Source organism: Felis catus, chromosome D2, assembly GCF_018350175.1.
Source record: "Felis catus isolate Fca126 chromosome D2, F.catus_Fca126_mat1.0, whole genome shotgun sequence".
Lineage (NCBI taxonomy): Eukaryota > Metazoa > Chordata > Mammalia > Carnivora > Felidae > Felis > Felis catus.
The window spans coordinates 61,291,725-61,313,527 of NC_058378.1; the positions used below are offsets into that span (position 1 = coordinate 61,291,725).

Here is a 21,803-nt window from a genome sequence, read left to right on the forward strand (position 1 = left end):
GTGCCTTGAAGCGGATAAGGCCTAGACAGGATAAGTTAGCCAACTCTGACACATACGGCTGAGCTTTCAGCAGTGGTTATACAATTTGCCCTAAAAAGCGTAGGATACCTTGTTCAAGACTTAAACAAAATTTTACTTTGAGGAGGATAAACCATATTTACTCCTCAATCAAATCTTGCTGGGCCTGGGAATGAAACTAAACTGTCATCGCTGAATGGCTCCCGGGTAGCTGCTGTGAAATGAGTTGGGGGGTTTTAGTGTAATTCTGCTTGGACAGATAATCATCACACAAACCTCCCACTCAGTTGTCACAATTAGCACCTCTGCTGGCCGTCTTCATTCCCAGGAGAAGCCAATCAGAAGTGGTCCCTTCCAAACATGGCTGCAGCACACTGGCAAGGAGAGGGGGCCGTGTGGGAGGTGAGAGCCTGCATGGAGCTGCTGGTGCTGTCCCATCTCTCAGGCTGGCAATGTGGCATCTCTCACTAGCACTAAATTCACTTCAGAAAAGCAGAAAAGACCTACAATGGCCAGTTCTCTAAAACCCTGTACATTAATTTAAAAAAATCAATTGGAAAAAGAAAATTACACTATATACATACCTGGTATATCTAGGACAATTAGTAAAAAAATCTACTAGGCAAGCCAACAGGTAGGTCTCTGAAAAATGAAGAACAGATATTCATAAACATAAATGAAATAATTCAAACTTCATTATCTCCCTTGAGCAAAGACAAATGATCATGAAAAGAAGGGAAAGCATCCATATATATAAGCACAGAATGAGTCTACCTGGTAGGTTGAACAGTGTGTTCAGAATGTAAAATCTTTCGGTGTCATCCCGCTGGATAAATTTATTTGGATACTGCTCTCTAGTTTCTGGTCTGAAAGAAAAAATTTAAATTAACTGACATTCAAAAAATGAACATTACAACCATGAGAAATATTCATCATTCAAAAATTCATTCAAATATTTTGGTGGCTACATGCAAGGCAGGGTCTAAATATTACATGTGAGTAGCTATGAAGATAAACAAGCTCGGGTTCCAGCCCTTAAACAGCCCTCGGTCGGCTAAGGGAGGCGAGTCACATACACAGTTATCACAAAGTAAAAAATCACAACTGCCACAAGAAAGGTGCAGAGAGCTATGAGAAAACTGAGGAAGAGGAGACCATTTCAACTTAAGGGGTAGAAAAAAGTGAATGTGGGTGTGAGAAGAGGGAAATCTAGGAGGGATTCATGAAAAAGGGGGCACAGAAGCTGGTCCTTAAAGGCTCAGAAGATCCAATTCAAAAACTAGTCCAAACTGGGTAGAGACAGGGGAGCAGAGGAAAATAAAGCTAGAAGGATGAATTGAGGCAGATCATGCTGCTATCTTTCACTCAGAGGCACTCAGAGTGCCATCGACAGGTTTTTGGTGCCACTGACAGTCTTTACACAAAAGGATAAAACCATCAGAGCTAAACTGTAATAATACTCCATTAGTAACAGTTTTAGGATAAAAAGGAGAAAGAAATGTGATATGTGGCACAAATGGCTACAAATTCTTTCCATGCCTTTGTAATGTGTGACTTTGCAGTTACTCCAGCTAAGAGGCTCACTCTCTCTCTCCACCCTCAAATAAACGTTTGAACAGCAGCAACTAGGGATCCAGGCAGAAACTCTGAAAACACCTGCATATTGGGGCGTGCTTACTCTTGCTGCATTTGGACCTCAGACTGCTGTGTGAGTGAGAGAGATAACCTGCTGGAGCATAAAGGCTACATACAGAAATGAGGAACGCCCACCACAGGCTGCCAACTGCCAGACATGTGAGTCAGGCCATTCCAGATCAGCTGAGCAACCCCAGAACTGCCCAGCTGACTCTCAGAATTTTAAGCTAAATAAAACAGTCGTTGTTTGAAGCCAACAGGCTTTCAAGTACTTCATTACGCAGAAAAACTAACTGACACAAAAGACTGGGAAATCAGTTAAGTGGTTATTGCAGTAGCCTAGATGAGAGCAGGAAGGGTCTCTCCTAGAGTGATGGGACAGGAAATTAAAGGGAAGCATTAATCATGAGAGACTACCAAGGTAAAATGAATTAAGACCAGGGGACTGATTGGCTGTGGCAGATGAGGACATGAGAATCAAAGATGATGCTCACATAAGGATGTCTCTGAGAGGGTAGGGTGGTGGTACCATTTACAGAAATATGAAAACTGAATAACAAGTAGGTGTAAGAGGAGTTTTATTTTGGAAAGTAAACAGATTTTTATAGGTGATTAATTAGAAACAAGGTCAAAAACTTAAAACAGAGATTCAGACTTAAGAGAGAACTGGGATCATCTACACATAGGTAAAAGGTGAAGCCACGAAGACTGTTATAGTGGATAAGGTCACTTACGGTGCAGAGGAAAAACAGAAGACTGAAATAGACCCAAGGGGAACATTTGGGGTTAAAAGGAAAAAAGCCAGCAAAACAGACAGAAGTTGTTAGAGATGCCCAAGAACCTTGGAGAGTGAAATGAAACACTCCAAGAAGTTGAAGGGGACAGCATTAATTTAAAAAAAAAAATGTAGAGAGAAACCAAAAGGGAGAAAAACTAAAACATAAAAATGCACAATCCTCAGGGAACCTAGCTGGCTCAGATGGTAGAGCATGCAACTCTAGATCTTGGGGTTGTCAGTTCATGCCCCATGATGGGTGTAGAGATTGCTTAAAAATAAAATATTTATTTAAAAACTGCACAGTTCTCACAATGAATATATAAAGATAACTAATCTAAATAAAGGACATCAAATTTAAAGTTTGTACTCAGTTTGTAACCTGGTAAATTCCTGCTTGGGTCTGTTAACTACCAATGGCATAAATTCTAGTTAGGAAAAGAAAATCACATTAGCTCCCTGTCTTAGTCACCCTTCTGAAATAAGAGTGCCCAGTAAGGAATAACTTTGTAGAATATCTCATTTTCTAGCCTTCTAAGATTTTCTGTATTAAAAATTAAGGTGGAAGGGAATAGTAATGATAAGCTTTCCTCAGTCGGGTTTAGTAAGATGCCACTGTCTCCTTAGATATACTTTCCTATTCTCTCCATCATTAAAAAGTAATTCCTTTACATAAGGATAGTTAACAGTTATTTATTAGGCAATAAGAACCCAAATGACTTATAAATAGAGTTAGCAATTACATTCTGTTTAAGTGTTGGGCGCCTGGTTGGCTCAGTCAGTTAAGCATCTGACTTCAGCTTAGGTCATGATCTCATGGTTTGTGAGTTCAAACCCCACTCTGAGTGAGCATGAACCCTGCATTGGGTGAGCACGAGCCCCACTTCAGGTAAAACATTAGCCCTGCTTTGAGTGAGCCCCACTTATTTATCTCTCTCTCTCTCTCTCTCTCTCTCTCTCTCTCTCTCTCCCTCCCTCTCTTTCCCCCCGCTCTCTGCCCTTTGCTCACTTGTGCCCTCTTAATTGTCAAATCAAGCTAGCATATATTTAAAATAAATATTAACTGGGGGCAGATAATGTATCCCAGAAGAAGGAATGCTAGACTTGGGAGCTGGGAGGAAAACTGTTATGGACTACTGTACTGCTAACTTTCTGTGACTCGTAGAAATAAATATGTGATCTCAACATTATCCCATCCTAGAACTTTAAAGGCCTTTGCCCCTGTCCAAAAAAGAGGCACCAACTCATTGGCAAGGTGTGTAAAGCAATGCCTGATGGAGCCCTAACCTCCCTGCCAGCCTCATCCACCAGTATGCTTCAAGAGCTTGTTCTTTCCCTCTCTCTCCATCCTCAGCCTCTCCTTCTCCACAGGCTTTTCCTCTGGATTCTAAAGACTATAGAGTGTTAAGTGCTGTTTGAATGATTCTGCATTACTCATAAATGGCTTATTTTTGGGGCACCTGGGTGGCTCAGTTGGTTGGGCGTCCGACTTCAGCTCAGGTCATGACCTCACAGCTCGTGAGTTTGAGCCCTGCGTCGGGCTCTGTGCCAACAACTCAGAGCCTGGAACCTGCTTCAGATTCTGTGTCTCCCTCTCTCTCTGGCCCTCCCCTGCTCATGCTCTGTCTCTCTCTGTCTCAGAAATAAAAACATCAAAAAAAAATTTTTTTAAACAAAAAAAAAAATAAATGGCTTATTTTTGAAACACTACTAAAAATACTTCCAAAGGAGCCATTTGGAAACTTTATTAGTTTATTTGGGGAAAGAAAGAAGATCTGTGGATCCTGAGTTAGTAACACTAATTGCAGTACTCATTTATAGAACAACTTCCTTTCCTTTTCCTCTCTGACTACCCCTCTCCATAACACAAAAATCCCTTTTCAGACATTAAAAAATAGAACCTTGGTTCATCTTCATTGAGATTTTGAATTATGGTACAATATCCATTTATAAAATAGCTTAGGCTGCTAACACTATTTGCAATCACTTCACATTCTAAATCCTGCCTCCTGATATTCATGGATCTTGAACAAACCCCTCATGAGAGGAGCAGTGAAAGAGAGGGAGACATAATCACAGGCCTGCCCAGATGTGTCAAGGTGGGGTGTTTACTTCACACTGTTTGCACTATGTCTATGTGGAAACCTTTGAGCCTATGTAATTCCAGCTGAAAAATCTTATATCAGATGCTTCAATTCCAAACAGGGCATTGCTGTGATCTCAGATTTAAATGATATTCTGGTACAGTTTCAGTTAGCTTGTGCCTCTTATCACAAAAAATAATTACCAAAAACACACTCTCTCTTTAAAAATTTCAATGCAGACTGTGTGGTTTTTACTATTTTGCCTTTGAAAATAATATATAGGAAAGTTATACAAGAGACTGACAGATAATCTATTTTGGTTTTAAGTGTTGCTCTGTGCCTAATGCAGTATCAGTAGTAAATTAAGTAGTATAATAGTGAAGAAAATATATAATTGCAAAGTTATGAGGACAAAAAAATGTCAAACTGTGGTATTGTGATTTGTAAAGAAAAAATTGGGATGTTTCACCAAAAAATAGTAGACCAAAACATTGTAGACAGTAAATTTTATCTACTATTTACTAAGGCAAAAAGTCCGAGTTAGGGAGAATGGAAATATTCTGATTATGAAAATAAAGCTTATTCTAGTTTTAAATATTACCCTACTTTCATTTTTAGCCTGTTTTTAAAAAATTTAACCACATGATCAAGTATCTGAAGCTATTCATTAGAATATTAAAAAATCATATATTAGCTGTTAAAAATCTTAGTCATTTACACTGTTGTAATTTTACATTTTTCAAAGCGCTTTTATATACATACCTCTTCTGAGCAGCTACCTGAGAACTGTATTAAAAAGGAGAAAATAAAAATCTTAGAATTGCAAATAAGTCAAAGCCACTACAATTCTTTTTGGGCAAGTTTCAGGATTAGCTTTGTTGGATGCTATATAATTAGAAACCACTTAATTTACACAAAATGTAACTGCTAACTATATAAGTCCATTTGAGTCCTAACTGCCTAATAAATAATTGTTAAATATCCTTATGTAAAGAAATTGTTCTTTAATGATGAGGGAACAGGAAAGTATATTATTACATCTGGGGAGACCCGTGATCTTCATTATTTTTTCACTATAAAAACACTAGACAGAGGCTAAAAGTTCTATGTACTCACCCTCTTATGAAGTTAAATCCATGTGCACAGACCAAGAGGTTTCCATAGGCATCAACTTTCAAAAGATTTCCATATAGTGTATCAAAGACAAGTCCCCTATATGCAAACAAGGACATCATCAATAATACAGGCAACAATCTTATGTAGTATTACTCAATCATCATAAACCAATGCCATCTTATTCAATCTTTACGAAGACTCAAGCATGTCCCAAACAATATAATCCTGGAGGATGAAGTGAATAAAATCTTAAAAACTAAACCCAGAGGGGCTCCTGGGTGGCTCAGCTGGTTGGGCAACCGACTTCGGCTCAGGTCATGATCTCACAGTTCGTGAGTTTGAGCCCCGAGTCAGGCTCTGTGCTGACAGCTTGGAGCCTGGAGCCTGCTTCACATTCTGTGTCTCCCCCTCTCTCTGCCCCTCCCATGCTCATGCTCTGCCTCTGTCTCTCAATAATAAATAAACGTTAAAAAAAACCTTTTTTTAATAAAAAAAAAAACTAAACCCAGAGTAACTAAAAAATATTTACTCTGTTCAGATAAATAATCACAACTGTTTTCTATAAAGAATAAGAGCTTAAACAAGGTATGAACCATAATTCCTCTTAATACACTGGTTCCATTCTAAAAGAGTCTTAATTTCCTTGGAGAAAGGAGCTGGCTTATATTTCCTTCTAATAGATGCTATATATGGGACATATATGATGGCCTCTCAAACACCATCTTTCTTAATCTTAAATCTTCCCTATCAAATCCAAAAATGCAAACTGCCAAGAGGCTCCCACTGACCAACTGAAGTGTGTCAGTAAAACATGTAACTGATCTCCAACAGTGAAAGCAAGGAGTATCTGTGATTACTGCCCATCAGTTTTAATAATTTTTCTTTCCCATAAATAGATCTTCAGTAACAATAAACTAAGCTCAATTCAAAAACACAAAAGATATGGGGCGCCTGGGTGGCTCAGGTGGTTAAGCATCTGACTTTGGCTCAGGTCATGATCTTACGGTTTGTTAGTTCAAACCCTGTGTCAGGCTCTGTGCTGACAGCTCAGAACCTGGACCCTGTTTCGGATTCTGTGTCTCCCTCTCTCTCTGCCCCTCCCCCATTTGTGCTCTCTCTGTCAAGAATAAATGTAAAAAAAAAAAAACAAAAAAAATTTAAAAAAAACCACAAAAGATATAATGTACATGAAAAGTCCATAATTTTAGAATCCACACCAACCAAAATAACAAAACCAGAAACAAACCAAACCATCTTTTCTGGTTCTTTTCTTTGACCGTGGGCAGGGTCAGAGATGCATTTGGAATTATTAATTTGGGGGATAGAGGGAAAGGTCTTAATCCAAAGAAATCTTGAAAAATTACCTGGTAGGGAATGTAGAATCATAAGCAAAGCTGAGCAGCTCCTGAGGATAGCCAATAGAAACTAATCTCTCCACAGTAAGCTCAAAGCCAAGAGACTCATACTCCGGGGACTTGTACACTGCACAGAGAGGAGGTTCTCGTTATAATAATAGTCAATGAAAATAAAAGGCAAATGAGTGAATTTCTACTTTTTCCCAACTCCCTCCTCCTCCTAAATAGGCTATTTTCTTCTTTTCCCTCAAACTCCATGTTCTGTACTGTCCCAAGTAATCACAGAACTCCATTGTTAGTCTGTGGAAATAGGTCATATTTTTGTAGGAGCAAGAGCGACAAGATGAATTATCAAACATTTCAGAATAATTCTTTCATTCTTAGGAAACTTTTTTTCCTTTATCTGTTCTTTCATGCCCATAATCTAAAGGCAGTTTTAAAAGAAACTATTATGCACAACAGCTGTGATATAAACCATGAGAATGTACGTAAATAGAAAACCAGGTAGAGAGGTCTATATATGTTGAAGGTTTCGCTGATGTGTATAGTTCGTGTAGGAATCCTTCAAAATGAGCTTTTTTTAAAAAAAAATTATTTTTACAATTACTATTTGGCTAGGTAGTTGCTTTATATGCTTTCTCCGATCAGCATAATTCTATTTGTCAGGATTAACTTGCTTTCTTAACAGCCCTAAAAATATTATAAAGCCATCAAAATTGCATTTTACAGGGGTGCCTGGGTGGCTCAGTCAGTTGGGCGTCCAACTCCGGCTCAGGTCATGATCTCGCAGTTCATGAGTTTGAGCCCCACATCAGGCTCTGTACTGACAGCTCAGAGCCTGGAGCCTGCTTCAGATTCTGTGTCTCCCTCTCTCTCTGCACCTCCCCTGCTCATACACTCTCTCTCTCTCAAAAATAAACATTAAAAAATTTTTTTAATTGCATTTTACAACTTATTGCTGCAATATCAACCATAAAAAGACATGTCTGAGACAATTACGGAAATCTGAATGTGGACTGGAAATCAGATATTAAAGAATTATGACTAGGGATCAGGGGGGAGAATTAGAGGAAAGTGGTCAAAAGGTACAAACTTCCATTTATATGATAAATAAGTAGTAGAGATATAATGGACAACATTGAGGACTTCAGCTAATACCACTGTATGATATATAAGAAATCTGTTAAGATAGCAAATCCTAAGAGTTCTCACCACAAGGAGAAACAAATTTTTTTCTTTATTCTTTCTTTTCTTTTTATTCTATCTATATGAGAAGATGAGTATTAGCTGAACCTATTTTGGTAATCACTTCGCAATATATATAAATCAAACCACTGTGCTGTATGCCTTAAGTTTGTACAGTGATGTATGTCTATTTCTCAGTAAGACTGGAAATATACATTAAAAAAAGAATTAGGACTCATTTTATGAAATTTATGGAAGGATGGGTATGTGCAAGTATATGTATAGGATATATATCCTTATCTGCCAAAGAAGCCTACTGAGTTTGTTACAGGCGAAATAAGATGGATTTCAGAATATGGGAGTTTCTCCCTACTATTACCTATCTCTGAAATCTTATTCTATAATGAAAAAACTTTTTAGAATCATCAATGCAGTTCAGTATAAAGAAAACATTGCCCCTTTAAATAGGTTTCCTCCAAATGCAATATTTAGGTAAGGATCCTCCCACCAGTCTCTAGGAGAGGGTAAGCTATATTAAAGATAAAAATTAATAGACCTGCAATCTTGCTAAATGCCAAACGAGGCAAAAAAATCCATTTTTATCTCATAATAATGCTATTATTATTATTATTATTATTATTCTACCCACAATTAATACACAGCCTATGGCTCAAACTGATTTTTCACTGCAATTAGTCTACCGATCCAAATTAGTGCTAATATCTTAATGAGTAGTATTCAACTTTTCCTTGCCAAAATCAATCTTTTAGAATATTTCTGGAACTACATAAAAGAAAACAGTAATACTTGTCACTTCCACAGAAGGGAACTGAGTGGCTAAGAGATGGGGAAGAAAGTATACTTTCATGTATGTACCTTTCTGTACTTTTTAAAAGCTTGTAAATATTAATGTGTATACCTATTATTTTTAAATTAAGGTGAAATATAAAAAAAAAAGCAGGTGAGCTTTCAAACTCCTTTAATAAACATTTGTCATATTTAAAAAGCCTAAATGTTTTAAGGCCCTTAGGAGAAGGAGGCCCTTGAGTCTCATCAGAACAATGCCAAAAGAAGCTGTCATTTCTTCTGTTGTTTCAGGGGTAAAAATAATGCTAATACTAATATTCTCAAGACTGGCTGTGTACTTTTCTCTGTTCAACTCCAGCCCCATCATCACCTTCCCCCACCAAAAAAACCAAAAAAGCAAACAAAACAAACAAACAAACAAAAAACCCCACAAAACAAAAACAAAAACCCAAAACCCAAAAACCAAACCCTTTTGGAATCCTTGAGGGTGGAATTCTTAAATCTAGATGATGTACACTGTGGTAAAAGAAGTGCTTATGTATTCATACACACTAAAAGGGTAAGAGCTGGTGTGCTATAATAAAACCAGAAAAGAAGTATTGACTGATGTCAATTTGAATTATTTTGAGAATATAATATCTCTCACCCAACACCGTGCTTCCACCCCAACTGAGAGTAAATCTCATTTTAACAAAATTTCCATAAAACAAAAACTGTTTCTCAATCCTAACAAAGTCCTACTTATTTCAAACAATATTTAATGAAACAAAATTCCAGTATAGCTAAGTAATGTGGATAATCCACTGACATTCATTCTTATAGGATTTGGCCCATACAAAAAATTTTCAATTATTAATTTTTTCAGAAGGATAATTTGCTAGCTGTGCCATAAGAATGGGAGGGGGGAAACCTTAATCACCTCCACTCATGCATGCTCAGCCCTAAATGAGACATTTTCCCTAGTTAGACATCAGGTAATTATAGAGGGAGGGAGAGTAATGGTGATTAAAACCTGTGTTTAGGAGACACTTTGGATCAAAACCCAAATCCATTTTTTCAGAACTTTTAGTGAAGGAAAAAAGACCCGGGGATGGGTGAGGAGTGGAGGGAGGAGGGAGATATCTCAAATCCCCATTTTGTCAGCACAAACCCTAGAACAGCAGATAATAAAACACTACACACTTGCCACACTTATGTTTATTCCAGGGCAGAACCTCCCAAGTGTTCAACTGAGGTAACTTTCTAGTAATTCCACCTACAGAAACAAATACTTTAAATTTCCTTTTACTCAATGAGTTTAGGGTACTTTCCAAAAATACAATGTATTTTCCCCATTTGCTGACCTGAAGTTACATACATAGCAAGCACAAATATAAGCTTAAGGCAGAACTTAAGTCTCCCTCACTCTCAATCCAAAGCTCTTTGTGGCGAGGTATTATACCACTGTTAAACATGAATTTCTAGATTACATAGGCCATCAAAACTTAAGCCTAGGTGTTGAAATACACTGTCCTCCCTCCAATTTCTTTCACCTAGTCCAAAACAAACTGCTCTAATCACAGGTGGGAATGGATTTAGCAAAGAGAGTTCAAGTTCCACTTTGACAACACTATCTATTTCACTGAGCTCTATATTAATCAGGAAGACCTACAAGCTATTGACATTTTCTCATAAGCTTCCCGGATAATCATTTCAGTAACACAAATTCCCAGGTCATTAAATCATCTGCTAGAGCACTATACAGTACAACCAGGGTTGGAAAAGCAGACTGTAGCTGCACAGAGCAGAAGGTTAGATGTTTTGTTCTAAGTGTCCCTTGGGAATTAATCACAATTTGTTCTGACCTGGTAGCAAAAATGACTAGTCCTAAAGCCTGCAAAGTATCACCGTTCCTTGAAAAATAAATAAATAGAAGCAAAACTCCCTTTTTTAATGACCATGCCCTTTAAAGTCAGCCTTGATATATGTGGGGAACCATATATATGGCCTCACACTGTGCAGCTCTATGCCTCTCCACAGCTGCAAACGCTCTAACTTCAATTTCTCTCCCCAAACTGGCGAGTAAGTGATGCATAGCTTCAAACCCAATTCTTACGACTTTCAAAACGCAGCCAACAGATTCAGAGTAAACATAACCTCACACATTCACTGCTTATTTCTTCTTCGAGAAAGTCCTCAGGCCTATCCTAATTTACCCAATGTTCAAAGACAAAGAAGAAGTTCTTTCAAGGGCCAGAGTCCAAAAAAGAGGACTGCCTGAGCCACTAGGGCAGCACACGGTGTTCTCAGGTTACGTAACTAGACTATAAAGAGAACAACCAAAGCTTTGAAAGCTGAAGCTACTGAGTGCATTTAAAGATATTCTTTACTCCATAGTCTGTAAGGAAAAAAACAGTTCTCCAAAAAATATCAACTGTATGTTGTGGGGATCAAAGTTATGGGCTCTGTTTTGAGGAAATGTTGTTCATACAAGATAGAACCTATGTTAGAGGAGACCATTTCTTTGAAATGAGCCAAAATCTTTCTGCAAGGAAGTCTAAAATTCTCATGCACTTTTTACCTTTGCCACCAAGACACACTGTGTATAGTTTACAGATTTTAGGAAAAGGAAGGGCAAACCTCTAGAGAGGTTCCAGCCTAGCAGAGTGCTGCTGCCAAAATGAGAACTCACACGAGGCAGATGCAGATGTAGAGTGTCACTCCAGTCTTGAAGGAGTTACACTGGCTCTCCTGTTAAAAAAACAAAACAAAGCAACAAAACAAAACAAAACAAAAACAAAAAAAAACAAAAACAAAAACTGGTTTTAAAACTGTTGCGATGGGCTGGAACAGAGAGACACCATTTGGATATTGGTATTTACAGGAGTTACTGTCCTCCTATTTAGAAGCCTCTGACCATCACTAGAATTTGTCTAAATGGCCGTAACAAAAGAAGGGTACTGAAGATCAGCCTAAGTACTGTGCATTATTTACCTTTTCTGACACCCTGAGCCTGGAGTACCAAGTCTGATCCTGAAATGTTAAGTTAAAAGATAAACAGAAAAATAAATCTATTTTGTTTTAGTTTATTTTCTCTAGCACATTTCAGGTTTACATGATAGAAGCTAAATGCAGCTGGTAAACTGTTTAAAACTGAACTACAGTAAGTAAAACAAGCTAAATGAGGAAACAAGAATAAACCAGAGCAGTTTCACCTTGCTGTTAAGTACCTAAAGTAAGTCTACTTGTACCTAACTACCTACTTTTCTACCCTTCCAACACCTACATTTGCCATCTTGATACAGACAAGAACCAACGTCATGCTGCTAAAAATCTAACTAGATGTCTAAATGTGGGATAGAAGGAAAACTTTATTTTGATTCTTTCAGTGGATATTTGCCTTCAGTAAGCACAGTCATATTGCTCTACTTTCATAAAGTTAGAGAAACTACCTAGTTTAGTCAAAGAAATGACTTGAAGATACATACAAAATATTGACACTTTTAAGATATTCATTATGTTTAACTTTATAGGGAGTCATTTTCCCTAGAGACATTTACATATGGTTTGACTCCTCCCAACTTTTTTGGGAAAGGAAGATGGTACTAAATAAAACAGCAAAAATGACCAAATAGAATGTCTAAAAGTCTTACAAACATTAAAACTAACAGAAACCACCACCACCAATCACTATGAAAAACAAATATCCAACCCAACCACCCAAGAATAGTTACTTGCTTTTATGCCGTAAATGTGATTAATATCAACATTCTCCATTTAGGCTATGCAATGTTGGTTCTCTGAGACCAAAACTAGAAAAGGCAAATTAATTCACGTTTTCATCAGGAAACTTTAGATAAAACCTTTCCAAATCTCATATAAACATCAGAGGACTTTTTCCACTTTTCAAAACTATTTGAAAACCCTAAGGTAATAACATAGAGTAGAAATTTCTATCTCTAATCCAAGAGATCACAAATGATCTTTAAAACATATTGAAAATTTCTAAAAATGACCTCAATTTTAATTTACTTAAAATACAAAAGCTAGGCACCATCCAACACTTTTAGTAATATAAAATGAAACCAACTCCCAAATAGCTAAAAACGTAGATAAACACACAAGGGGAGTTTGGAAGCCTGCCAATTTCAAGTCACTGCAAAAGTAAAATTAAATGGTAAGCAAAAGATTTGTTTAAAAAATTATTAAGAGTATTAGAAGAATGTTTATTTTAAAACAAAATGAAAAAATTCCCTAATTCCATTTTTTTTCCCTCTAAGAGCTTGTTCACTTAGCAGTCATGTGTATTTAGAGTATTCTTTACTCTAATTTTTATTATTGAAGTATAATTGACATACAATGTTATGTCAGTGTCCGGTGCACAACATCTACACATTATGCAGTGCTCACCATGATAAATGTAGTTACCATGTGGAAAGTAGGGTTTTCAATTTAAAACAGAAAAACTGAAATTTTGAGATAATAACCTGAAAAACCCTCCTTAACCAAAGGAGCTACTTATAATTTTAAAACTGAAACAGTTTTTACATAATTTTTCCCCAAAATAAGAACAGTTCATCCCACTCAAACCCCTTTACTAAAACAAAACAAAAACACCTGTACTAAAGTTACAGTAATGTAACAAACATTTGGATGCCCACTGCGTACCAGGTACTAGATACTAAGAACAAAAAACAACTCATGGTCCTTGGCCTAAAGGAGCTCAAAGTGAACTACAGGGATATATAATTAGGTATTTATAATCAATTTCAGAAGATCAATACCATAATGTGGCTAGGGAGGTAAAAAGGGACAGAGAAGGGGCCAATTAACCCAACCCAGGAAGTCTTCTTAAAATCTATGTGTGACTTATTCAGGCTTAAACAGACACTTCATTTTTATAACCAGTATCTCCAGGTACTATACAGTTCACCAGACAAACTTTCCAAGACTCAGATCCAGGTAATTTATCTATATCAGTCTGTATCATCGTCGGATATATATCACTTATATTAGTGTTCAACTGTTGTGAAAATGGGCTAAGTGTTGGTGCATGTCTTGCCTAAAGGGCAAAGCAGCTACTTAGCTACTCATACTCAGCCAAATGTTGCCAATTCTGTGATAACAGCCAGCCTGAATTTTTACTTCTCCATTTTTAACTACTGACTCAATTTAAAAAAACAACAAACTAGTTGAGCCAACTATGGTCTGAGGTCTCAACTGGGTCCATGGGCAAAAAGTGCACAAAGTCTAGCATACACTTTAGGTCAGATACTTCCAAATAAGTTCTCCCACCTAACTGAAATGTTTTGAGTATCCTCTTAAGAGTCTTGAAGTAAAGAGAATTTAGGTACTTACTGAATTGTAAATCCAGACGGAAATAAATTCATTCTTCAATAACCACAGGGTATCCTAAATAATCCTGTTATTCTATTCATCTCAAAGAAAAATTGAGAGGGTGGATAAAAACCTTAGGAAACAAAGGAAACTTTAGGCACTTAATTTGGTCTCTACCACAGTGCCGTAACAATTATGCCAGAAGGACTGTAATTACCTGAATCTGATTCCTTCCCATGGCTGTCAAACCAAACACATGTTCCCAATGACTGAAAGAATTACAATCACCTCATGATCTGCCTGGCCTAGGTAACCCCCACTATTAAGAGTTCTCTGACCCAGTAGGTTTTTATCCACAAAGCTTAACCTTAAATTTTCATTACATAGCATGCCTCCATTATCCTCTGGTTCTTTTCTCAGTGACCATTAACCCAATGATAAAGCAAACATTCAGAGACTGTATAAGCAGAAAAGAGATGAATCAAAAGTTAACTATTATATTAAGACTCCTTTTAAATTAAAAAATAAATTTTCTTTTAATGTTTTTTATTTTGAGGGAGAGGGTGGGGAAGGAGGAGGGAGAGGGAGACACAGAATCCGAAGCAAGCTCCAGGCTCTGAGCTGTCAGCACAGAGCCCAACATGGGGCTCAAACCTACAGATCGTGACCTGAACCAAAGTTGGAAGCTTAACCGACTGAGCCACCAGGCATCCCTCCTTTTGAATGTTTTTAAAATTCTAATTCCAATGTAGTTAATGTTAAGATTCTTGAAACAAGTTTATACTTGTTGAAAACAGCAGGCAATATTTGTTAAGTAAGATTTTAGTAATTTTACTGATGCAACTAACATAAGACACTATTCCAAAAAATAACCTGATTTACATTTGAATACTTTTATGATTGACAATGAAAAGATCATAAACACTGATAAGTGATTATTTCTATCACTCACCTTGTAATGGAGAAGATGGAACTGGATTTTATTAAACAATCTTTTAAATCTCCTAATGACCTAGGAACCAACCACACATTATTGCAATTCAGAAAGATTAATTTAAAATTAGTGAAAACATGGGGCGCCTGGGTGGCTCAGTTGGTTAAACATCCAACTTCATCTCAGGTCATGATCTCACATTTTGTGAGTTCGAGCCCCATGTCGGGCTCCGTGCTGACAGCTCAGAGTCTGGAGCCTGATTCAGATTCTGTGTCTCCCTCTCTCTCTGCCCCTCCCCTGCTTGCACTCTGTCTCTCTCTCTCAAAAATAAATAAGTGTTAAAAAAATAAAAATTAAAAAATTAAATTAATGGAAACACCAACTGGGATAGTGAAATGACATAAAGGGAATCAAAATTTGGAAATTAAGTGTAGACTCATATATGTAAAATAGAGATGCTTAAAAGTAATATATAAATCTAAAACAGGTAACATATAAGTATGTATCTAAAAATAATAGTCTTGAGGGTATTTAATCTCAATACAAAGAGCTTTTATCTACAACTAAGATTATGCACTGGAGTTTTCTTTTTTCTTTTCTTTCTTTCTCTGTCTCTGTCTTCTTTCTTTTAAAGAATGTTTATTTATTTTGAGAGACAGCAAGCATGTGCATGGTGGAGGGGCAGAGAGGGAGAGCGAGAATCCCAAGCAGGCTCCTGGCAGCGCAGAGATTGTTGTGGGGCCTATCACAAACCATAAGATCATGACCTGAGCTGAAACCAGGAGCGGGATGCTTAACCGACTCAGCCACCCAGGTGTCCCTGGAGTATTATTTCTTTTAAATTCTTTCCTAACATACACCACTTCAAAAGCATACTTGGTTGCAGAAATAGTCCTTTGTTTTCTGAGGTAGTTAGTATAAGAAATCCTTAAGTTGAAGAAAAAGCAGTAATGAGGCACCTGGGTGGCTCATGTTGGCTAAGTGTCTGACTCTTGGTTTCACCTCAGGTCATGATCTCAAGATTCAATGAGTTCAAGTCTCGCGTCGGGCTCTGTGCGTGGAGCCTACTTGGGATTCTCTGTCTCCCTCTATCTCTGCCCCTCCCCTGCTTGTTCATGCTCACTCTCTCTTTCTCTCAAAATAAATAAAAAAAAAAAGAAAAAGCAGTAAGATGGGACACCTGGTTGGCTCAGTCAGTTAAACATTTGAGTCTTGATTTTCGCTCAGGTCATGATCTCACAATTGTGAGATTGAGACCAGCATCGGACTCCATGCTGGGTGTGGGGCCTGCTTGGGATTCTCTCTCCCTCTCTTCCTTCCTGGCTCACACTTGCACACACACGCACTCTCTCACACTCAGAAGAGAAAAGAGAAGAGAAGAGAAGAGAAGAGAAGAGAAGAGAAGAGAAGAGAAGAGAAGAGAAGAGAGAAGAGAAGAGAGAAGGGAAGAGAAGAGAAAAAAAAGGAAGGAAAAGAAAACAGCAGTAATACCTAAAATAAAAAGTATATATCAAATGGAAATAAAAAACCTTTACATTCAAATACCTTTAAAAAATCACCTTATTGGCATTTTGTCAGTTTCCTCTACTTAGTCTTTTAATTTAACTTTATTAAGAATATTTTTTAGGGGCACCTAGGTGGCTCAGTCAGTTAAGCATCCGACTTTGGCTCAGGTCATAATCTCAGGTTCTTGAGTTTGAGCCCTACATAGTAGGGCTCTGTGCTGACAGCTCAGAGCCTGGAGGAGCTTGCTTTGGATTCTGTGCCTCCCTTTCTCTCTGCCCCTCCCCTGCTCACGTTCTGTCTCTCTCTCTCTCAAAAATAAACATTTAAAAAAATAATAAAGTGACATATTTAAAAAAAAGAATATTTTTAAATCATACACACAAAAAAAATACAGAGAATATTAAATGATCTGCTTTAAAATCATCATCCAAGCTTTAACAATTATCAGTATTTTGTATTCTTGTTTCATCGTCCCTAATGTTTTCTCTTCCTATTTAACAACTTCTATCAGATCAAAAGTTTTTAAACTAATTTTTCAAAGAATACTGAAATTGCACAAGTATACAAAAGTTATACACATGCACATACAGAATTATTAACTAGTTTGGGTGATCTTTTAACTACTGCTTGAATATCCTTCCCACTTACAGGCCAGTATGATACTAGAACAGTCTTCTATCAGCAGTAAGTTATAGTAAGAGCCTTCCAAATTAAGGATTGCTCAGAAATATTTTAACTATACTAAGGCTGTCCAATCTTATAGTCTTGATGAGAAAACCTACTGTAACAAAGGCACTGCTCTTTTGGTATGAAAGTACTGGCTTAGTATTATCATATATTAACACTCTTAGCAAATCAGAGTTAACACATAGGGTGAGACATTGGACCAAACAAAACAGAAATGTAAACATGTGAAAAAAATTCGAAAGTGGGGATGCCATCAACAATAGCTTTTAAAAAATAACTTAGTTCAGTTAAAGAAACAAACTAATAAAGAAAACAAGTATTTTTACCTAAGGATCAGTAGACTTATTCCAAAATAAGTTCTAAGTTCTCTCTCTCTAGAAGACAACTATACCAAAACAGAAACAAACAAAAACCAACTATGAAATGAAAACAAACTACGGTATGAGATGGGACATAAAATAATGCCTTCTGTTTTTCCCAACCCCTCCCCAAATAATGCCTTTTAATAACAAACATAATAGAACTTTTTCATCCAAACTAGCCTTCTCCCATTCAAAATAATCACTCCTCAAGTCAATATATACTTATTCCAATAATGCAATCATTACTCAGAACATGTCTGAAATTCTTTCAAAACTACTTTCAGAGTCTATAGCATGTTGTTCTAGATATCCTCCCTAGTAGCACATTTTTCATCAACAGATGACGAAGTGAATTTAAAGTGGTGGTGGGGGGGGGTGGTGGTGGCAGTTATTCAGAGCAACCAGTGAATAAAACGGTAGATCAAACTGGGTTAAAAAACAGGGGACTACTTAATGAAGCAATGAAGCAGGTTTTCTTGTGTTTATAAACTGGCTATGAAAACAAATTTCTAAAGAATTCCTAAAATGTCTAAGAAATGACAGTGAAGGGGTGCCTGCCTAGCTCAGTCAGTTGAGCGTGCAACTCTTGATCTCAGGGTTGTAAGTTCGAGCCTCACACTCAAATTTTTAAGAGATTACTTAAAAATTAAATCTTAAAAAAAAATAAACGATAGCAATATTGGAATAAGTTTTTCCTAATAAGGTGATTATATGAAGGATATTTGGAAGCATATTTTATTACAGTCTTTTATAAAAAGTAGTCTTTTAAAAAAATGTTTATTATTTAGTTTTGAGAAAGACAGAGTCAGGAGGGGAGGGGCAGAGAGAGGGAGACACAGAATCTGAAACAGGATCCAGGCTCTGAGCTGTTAGCACAGAGCCCAACGTGGGGCTCAAACCCACAAACTGCAAGATCATGACCTGAAACAAAGTTAGACACTTAAGCCACCCAGGCACCCCTATAAAAAGTAGTCTTTTGGGGCGCCTGAGTGGCTCAGTGGGTTGAGTGTCTGACTTTTGATCTCAGCATCATGAGTTCAAGCCATGTGCTAGGCTCTGCACTGGGAGTGAAGCCTACTTAAAAAAAAAAAAAAAGTAGTCTTTTGACCCATTTTATATGTGTTTCATTTTGCAAGTCACCTCAAATCACTTCTGGAGATTTACAGAGAAGTATATTTTATTGCTTTACAGTCAATACTGTACATAAGGAACCCTCCAGTTATGCAAACCCATTCAACCATAGATACCATCAAGTTCAGCTTATTCTGAATGGATCCTTGATACTAATCACTGATTGGACTCTAGTACTAAAGTATCACTTTTCATCTTCACAATTCTTCTTTTTGAGTTGAGTACAAACATAATAGAACTTACTCATCCAAATGAGCCTTATCACTCCCTCAGGCAACAGGGAGGCAAGATGTCCTGCATGATATATATATATATACTGATTAGATTTTTGTTTTGTTTGTGAGTGTTTTCCAATTTATTTTTATTAATAATTTTATGAAGCACAATCCTAGTTTTTTTTTTGGAAAGGGATCATTTGTTTTTGGAAGTTTTTCTTCTTTTTATCTATTACCCTAGTTTCTCTGTTCAAACACTCAAGCCCTTATTCTGTTGTTTCAGAAAAAACAAACAAAACCCTATTTAAAAGTTTTTAGAAAAAAAAAATCACACCTATTTTTATATTCCTTAAACCTTCAACTGTATACATCTGATCCATTCACAAAGTGATAAATCCCTCAAGAATAAGTCAGAGGATATAAATAGGTTAATAACTTTCAATGACTTAGAGCTGTTCATTCATTAACACAAAACTCTCTTGCATGGAGACAATCTGTTTGAGAGAATGTGGAATAAGGTAATATGTAAGTTCTACATTTTCAAGTTGTAAGAAGGATGCCCTGAGTCCTCTCTCATGACTTTGGACAATGAGAATTTCTCTGGCTTTTCTAAGATAGGTTATCTTCCTTAGTTTGTACCAAAAACTTTTTAAGAAACTTTGACAGTGCTGTCACACTAAGAACTTCAAAAGGTGCATCCAGTTTACACACTAGCCACAGTAGGTTCTACTCAGCTGATGTTCCATTATTAATTTAATTCAGTACCATTACAAGGAGCCTCATCTCTCTTTAAGAAATGCTGAAGCACCACACAAACGCTCACATTGTCATATATCTTAATTTTTTTTAATGCTGCCTGGTGCATATATGGTCAAATGATGTTTATAAGGATGCCCAGACCATTCAGGAAGGGAAGGGTCAGTCTTTTCAATAGTGTTGAGAAAACGGGATATCCACATGAGAAAGAATGAAGTTGGATCCTTACTTTATTCCACATACAAAAATTAACTCAAAATGGATCAAAGACCTAAACATAGGGCTAAAACTATAAAACTCTTAAAAGAAAACAGAGGAGAAAATCTTTGTTATACTGATTTTGGCAACAATTTCTTGACATGACAGCAAAATCACAGGCAACAAGAGAAAAAATAGATGGACTGGACTTCATCAAAATTAAAAACTTTTCTGCATCAAAAGACACTCTTCAAGACAGTGAAAAGGCAACCCACAGAATGAGAAACAATATTTGCAAATTATATACCTGGTAAGAGATTAATGTCCAAAATATCTAAAGATATTTCATCTACAACTCAACAACAAACCAAACAACCCAGTTAAGAAATGGACAAAGGACTAAGACAAGACATTTCTCCAAATAAGACATACCATATAGATAGCTAATAAACATATGAAAGGTGCTCAACATCACCAGCCATTACGGAAATGTAAATCAAAACCACAATGAGAGGAAATGTCTGAGCGGCTCAGTTGGTTGAGCATTGGACTTAAGTGGCTGACTCTGGCTCAGGTTATGATCTCAGGGTCTGTGGGTTTGAGCCCTGCACGGGGATCCCTGCTGTCAGCACAGAAACCACTTCAGATCCTCTGACGCTCTCTTTCTCTGCCCCTCCCCACCTCGCACTCTATCAAAAATAAATATTAAAAATATATATTTTTAAGCCATAATGAGATACAACCTCCCACCCATTAAAATGATCATTATCAAAATAACAACAAAAATCTTAAAATAACAAGTGTTGCCAAGGATGTGGACAAACTAGAACCCTCATGCACTGCTGGTGGAATGTAAAATGGTGCAACCACTGTGGAAAACAATTCAGGACTTTCTCAAAAATTAAACATGTAATTATTATAGGATTCACCAGTTCCATTCCAGGGTATCTACCCAGAAGAACTGAGAGCAAAGACTAAAATACATACTTGTATACCAATGCTCCTAGCAGCACTACTCACAAAAGTCAAAAAGGTGGAAGCAACCCAAGTGTCCACTGATGGACGATGGATAAACAAAATGTGGTCTGTACATATAATGGAATATTATTCAGCCTTAACAAGGAATGAAATCTGATATATGCCACAACATAAAAGAAACGTGAAAACACGCTAAGAGACATAACCAAGACCCATGGAATCATATGATTCCACTTATATGAAACATCTAGAATAGGTAACTTCACAAAAAGTAGATTAGGAGTTACAGGGGCTGAAGTGAAAAGATGATGGGAAGTTACTGCTTAATGAGTTTCTGTTTAGGATAATGAAAAAGTTGTGGAAATTGATAATGGGTTGCACGATATTGTAGATTTACTTAATGCCACTAATTATACATTTAAAATAGATAAAATAATAAGTTTTATGTGGATTTCACCACAATAAAAAAAAAGGGGAGGGAAAAAGGTGCTCTACCTTGTTTGAGATGTCTTTGGTGACAGCATACCAATAATATATAATACATAATACTTCTTACTTTAGATTGTTTCTTCTCCTTTAAATGTCACTAATGACAGGAGCACCTAGGTGGCTCAGTCAGTTAAGCATCCGACTTCGGCTCAGGTCATGATCTCATGGCTTATGAGTTTGAGCCCCACATCGGGCTCTGTGCTGACAGTTCAGAGCCTGGAGCCTGCTTCAGATTCTGTGTCTCCCTCTCTCTCTG

The 21,803-nt window shown here is 37.0% G+C and overlaps 1 protein-coding gene across 9 annotated transcripts in view; it reads right to left on the reverse strand.

The window, feature by feature from the left end:
- NT5C2 (5'-nucleotidase, cytosolic II) overlaps nucleotides 1–21,803 on the reverse strand; it is a 149,949-nt gene that overhangs the window by 11,267 nt on the left and 116,879 nt on the right. For 5 of the 9 annotated variants that reach the window (XM_045040626.1, XM_023240878.2, XM_023240877.2 and 2 more), the window contains 5 exons: nucleotides 6,993–7,110; nucleotides 5,629–5,724; nucleotides 5,275–5,298; nucleotides 793–884; nucleotides 603–660 (listed from right to left, as the gene is read on the reverse strand). In XM_045040626.1, the coding sequence (XP_044896561.1) occupies nucleotides 603–660; nucleotides 793–884; nucleotides 5,275–5,298; nucleotides 5,629–5,724; nucleotides 6,993–7,110 (388 nt within the window). Of the gene's footprint in view, nucleotides 1–294; nucleotides 435–602; nucleotides 661–792; nucleotides 885–5,274; nucleotides 5,299–5,628; nucleotides 5,725–6,992; nucleotides 7,111–11,646; nucleotides 11,666–21,803 lie in introns of those variants that run through there. The other 4 variants (XM_045040630.1, XM_045040627.1, XM_023240880.2 and 1 more) reach the window with 4 other exon arrangements.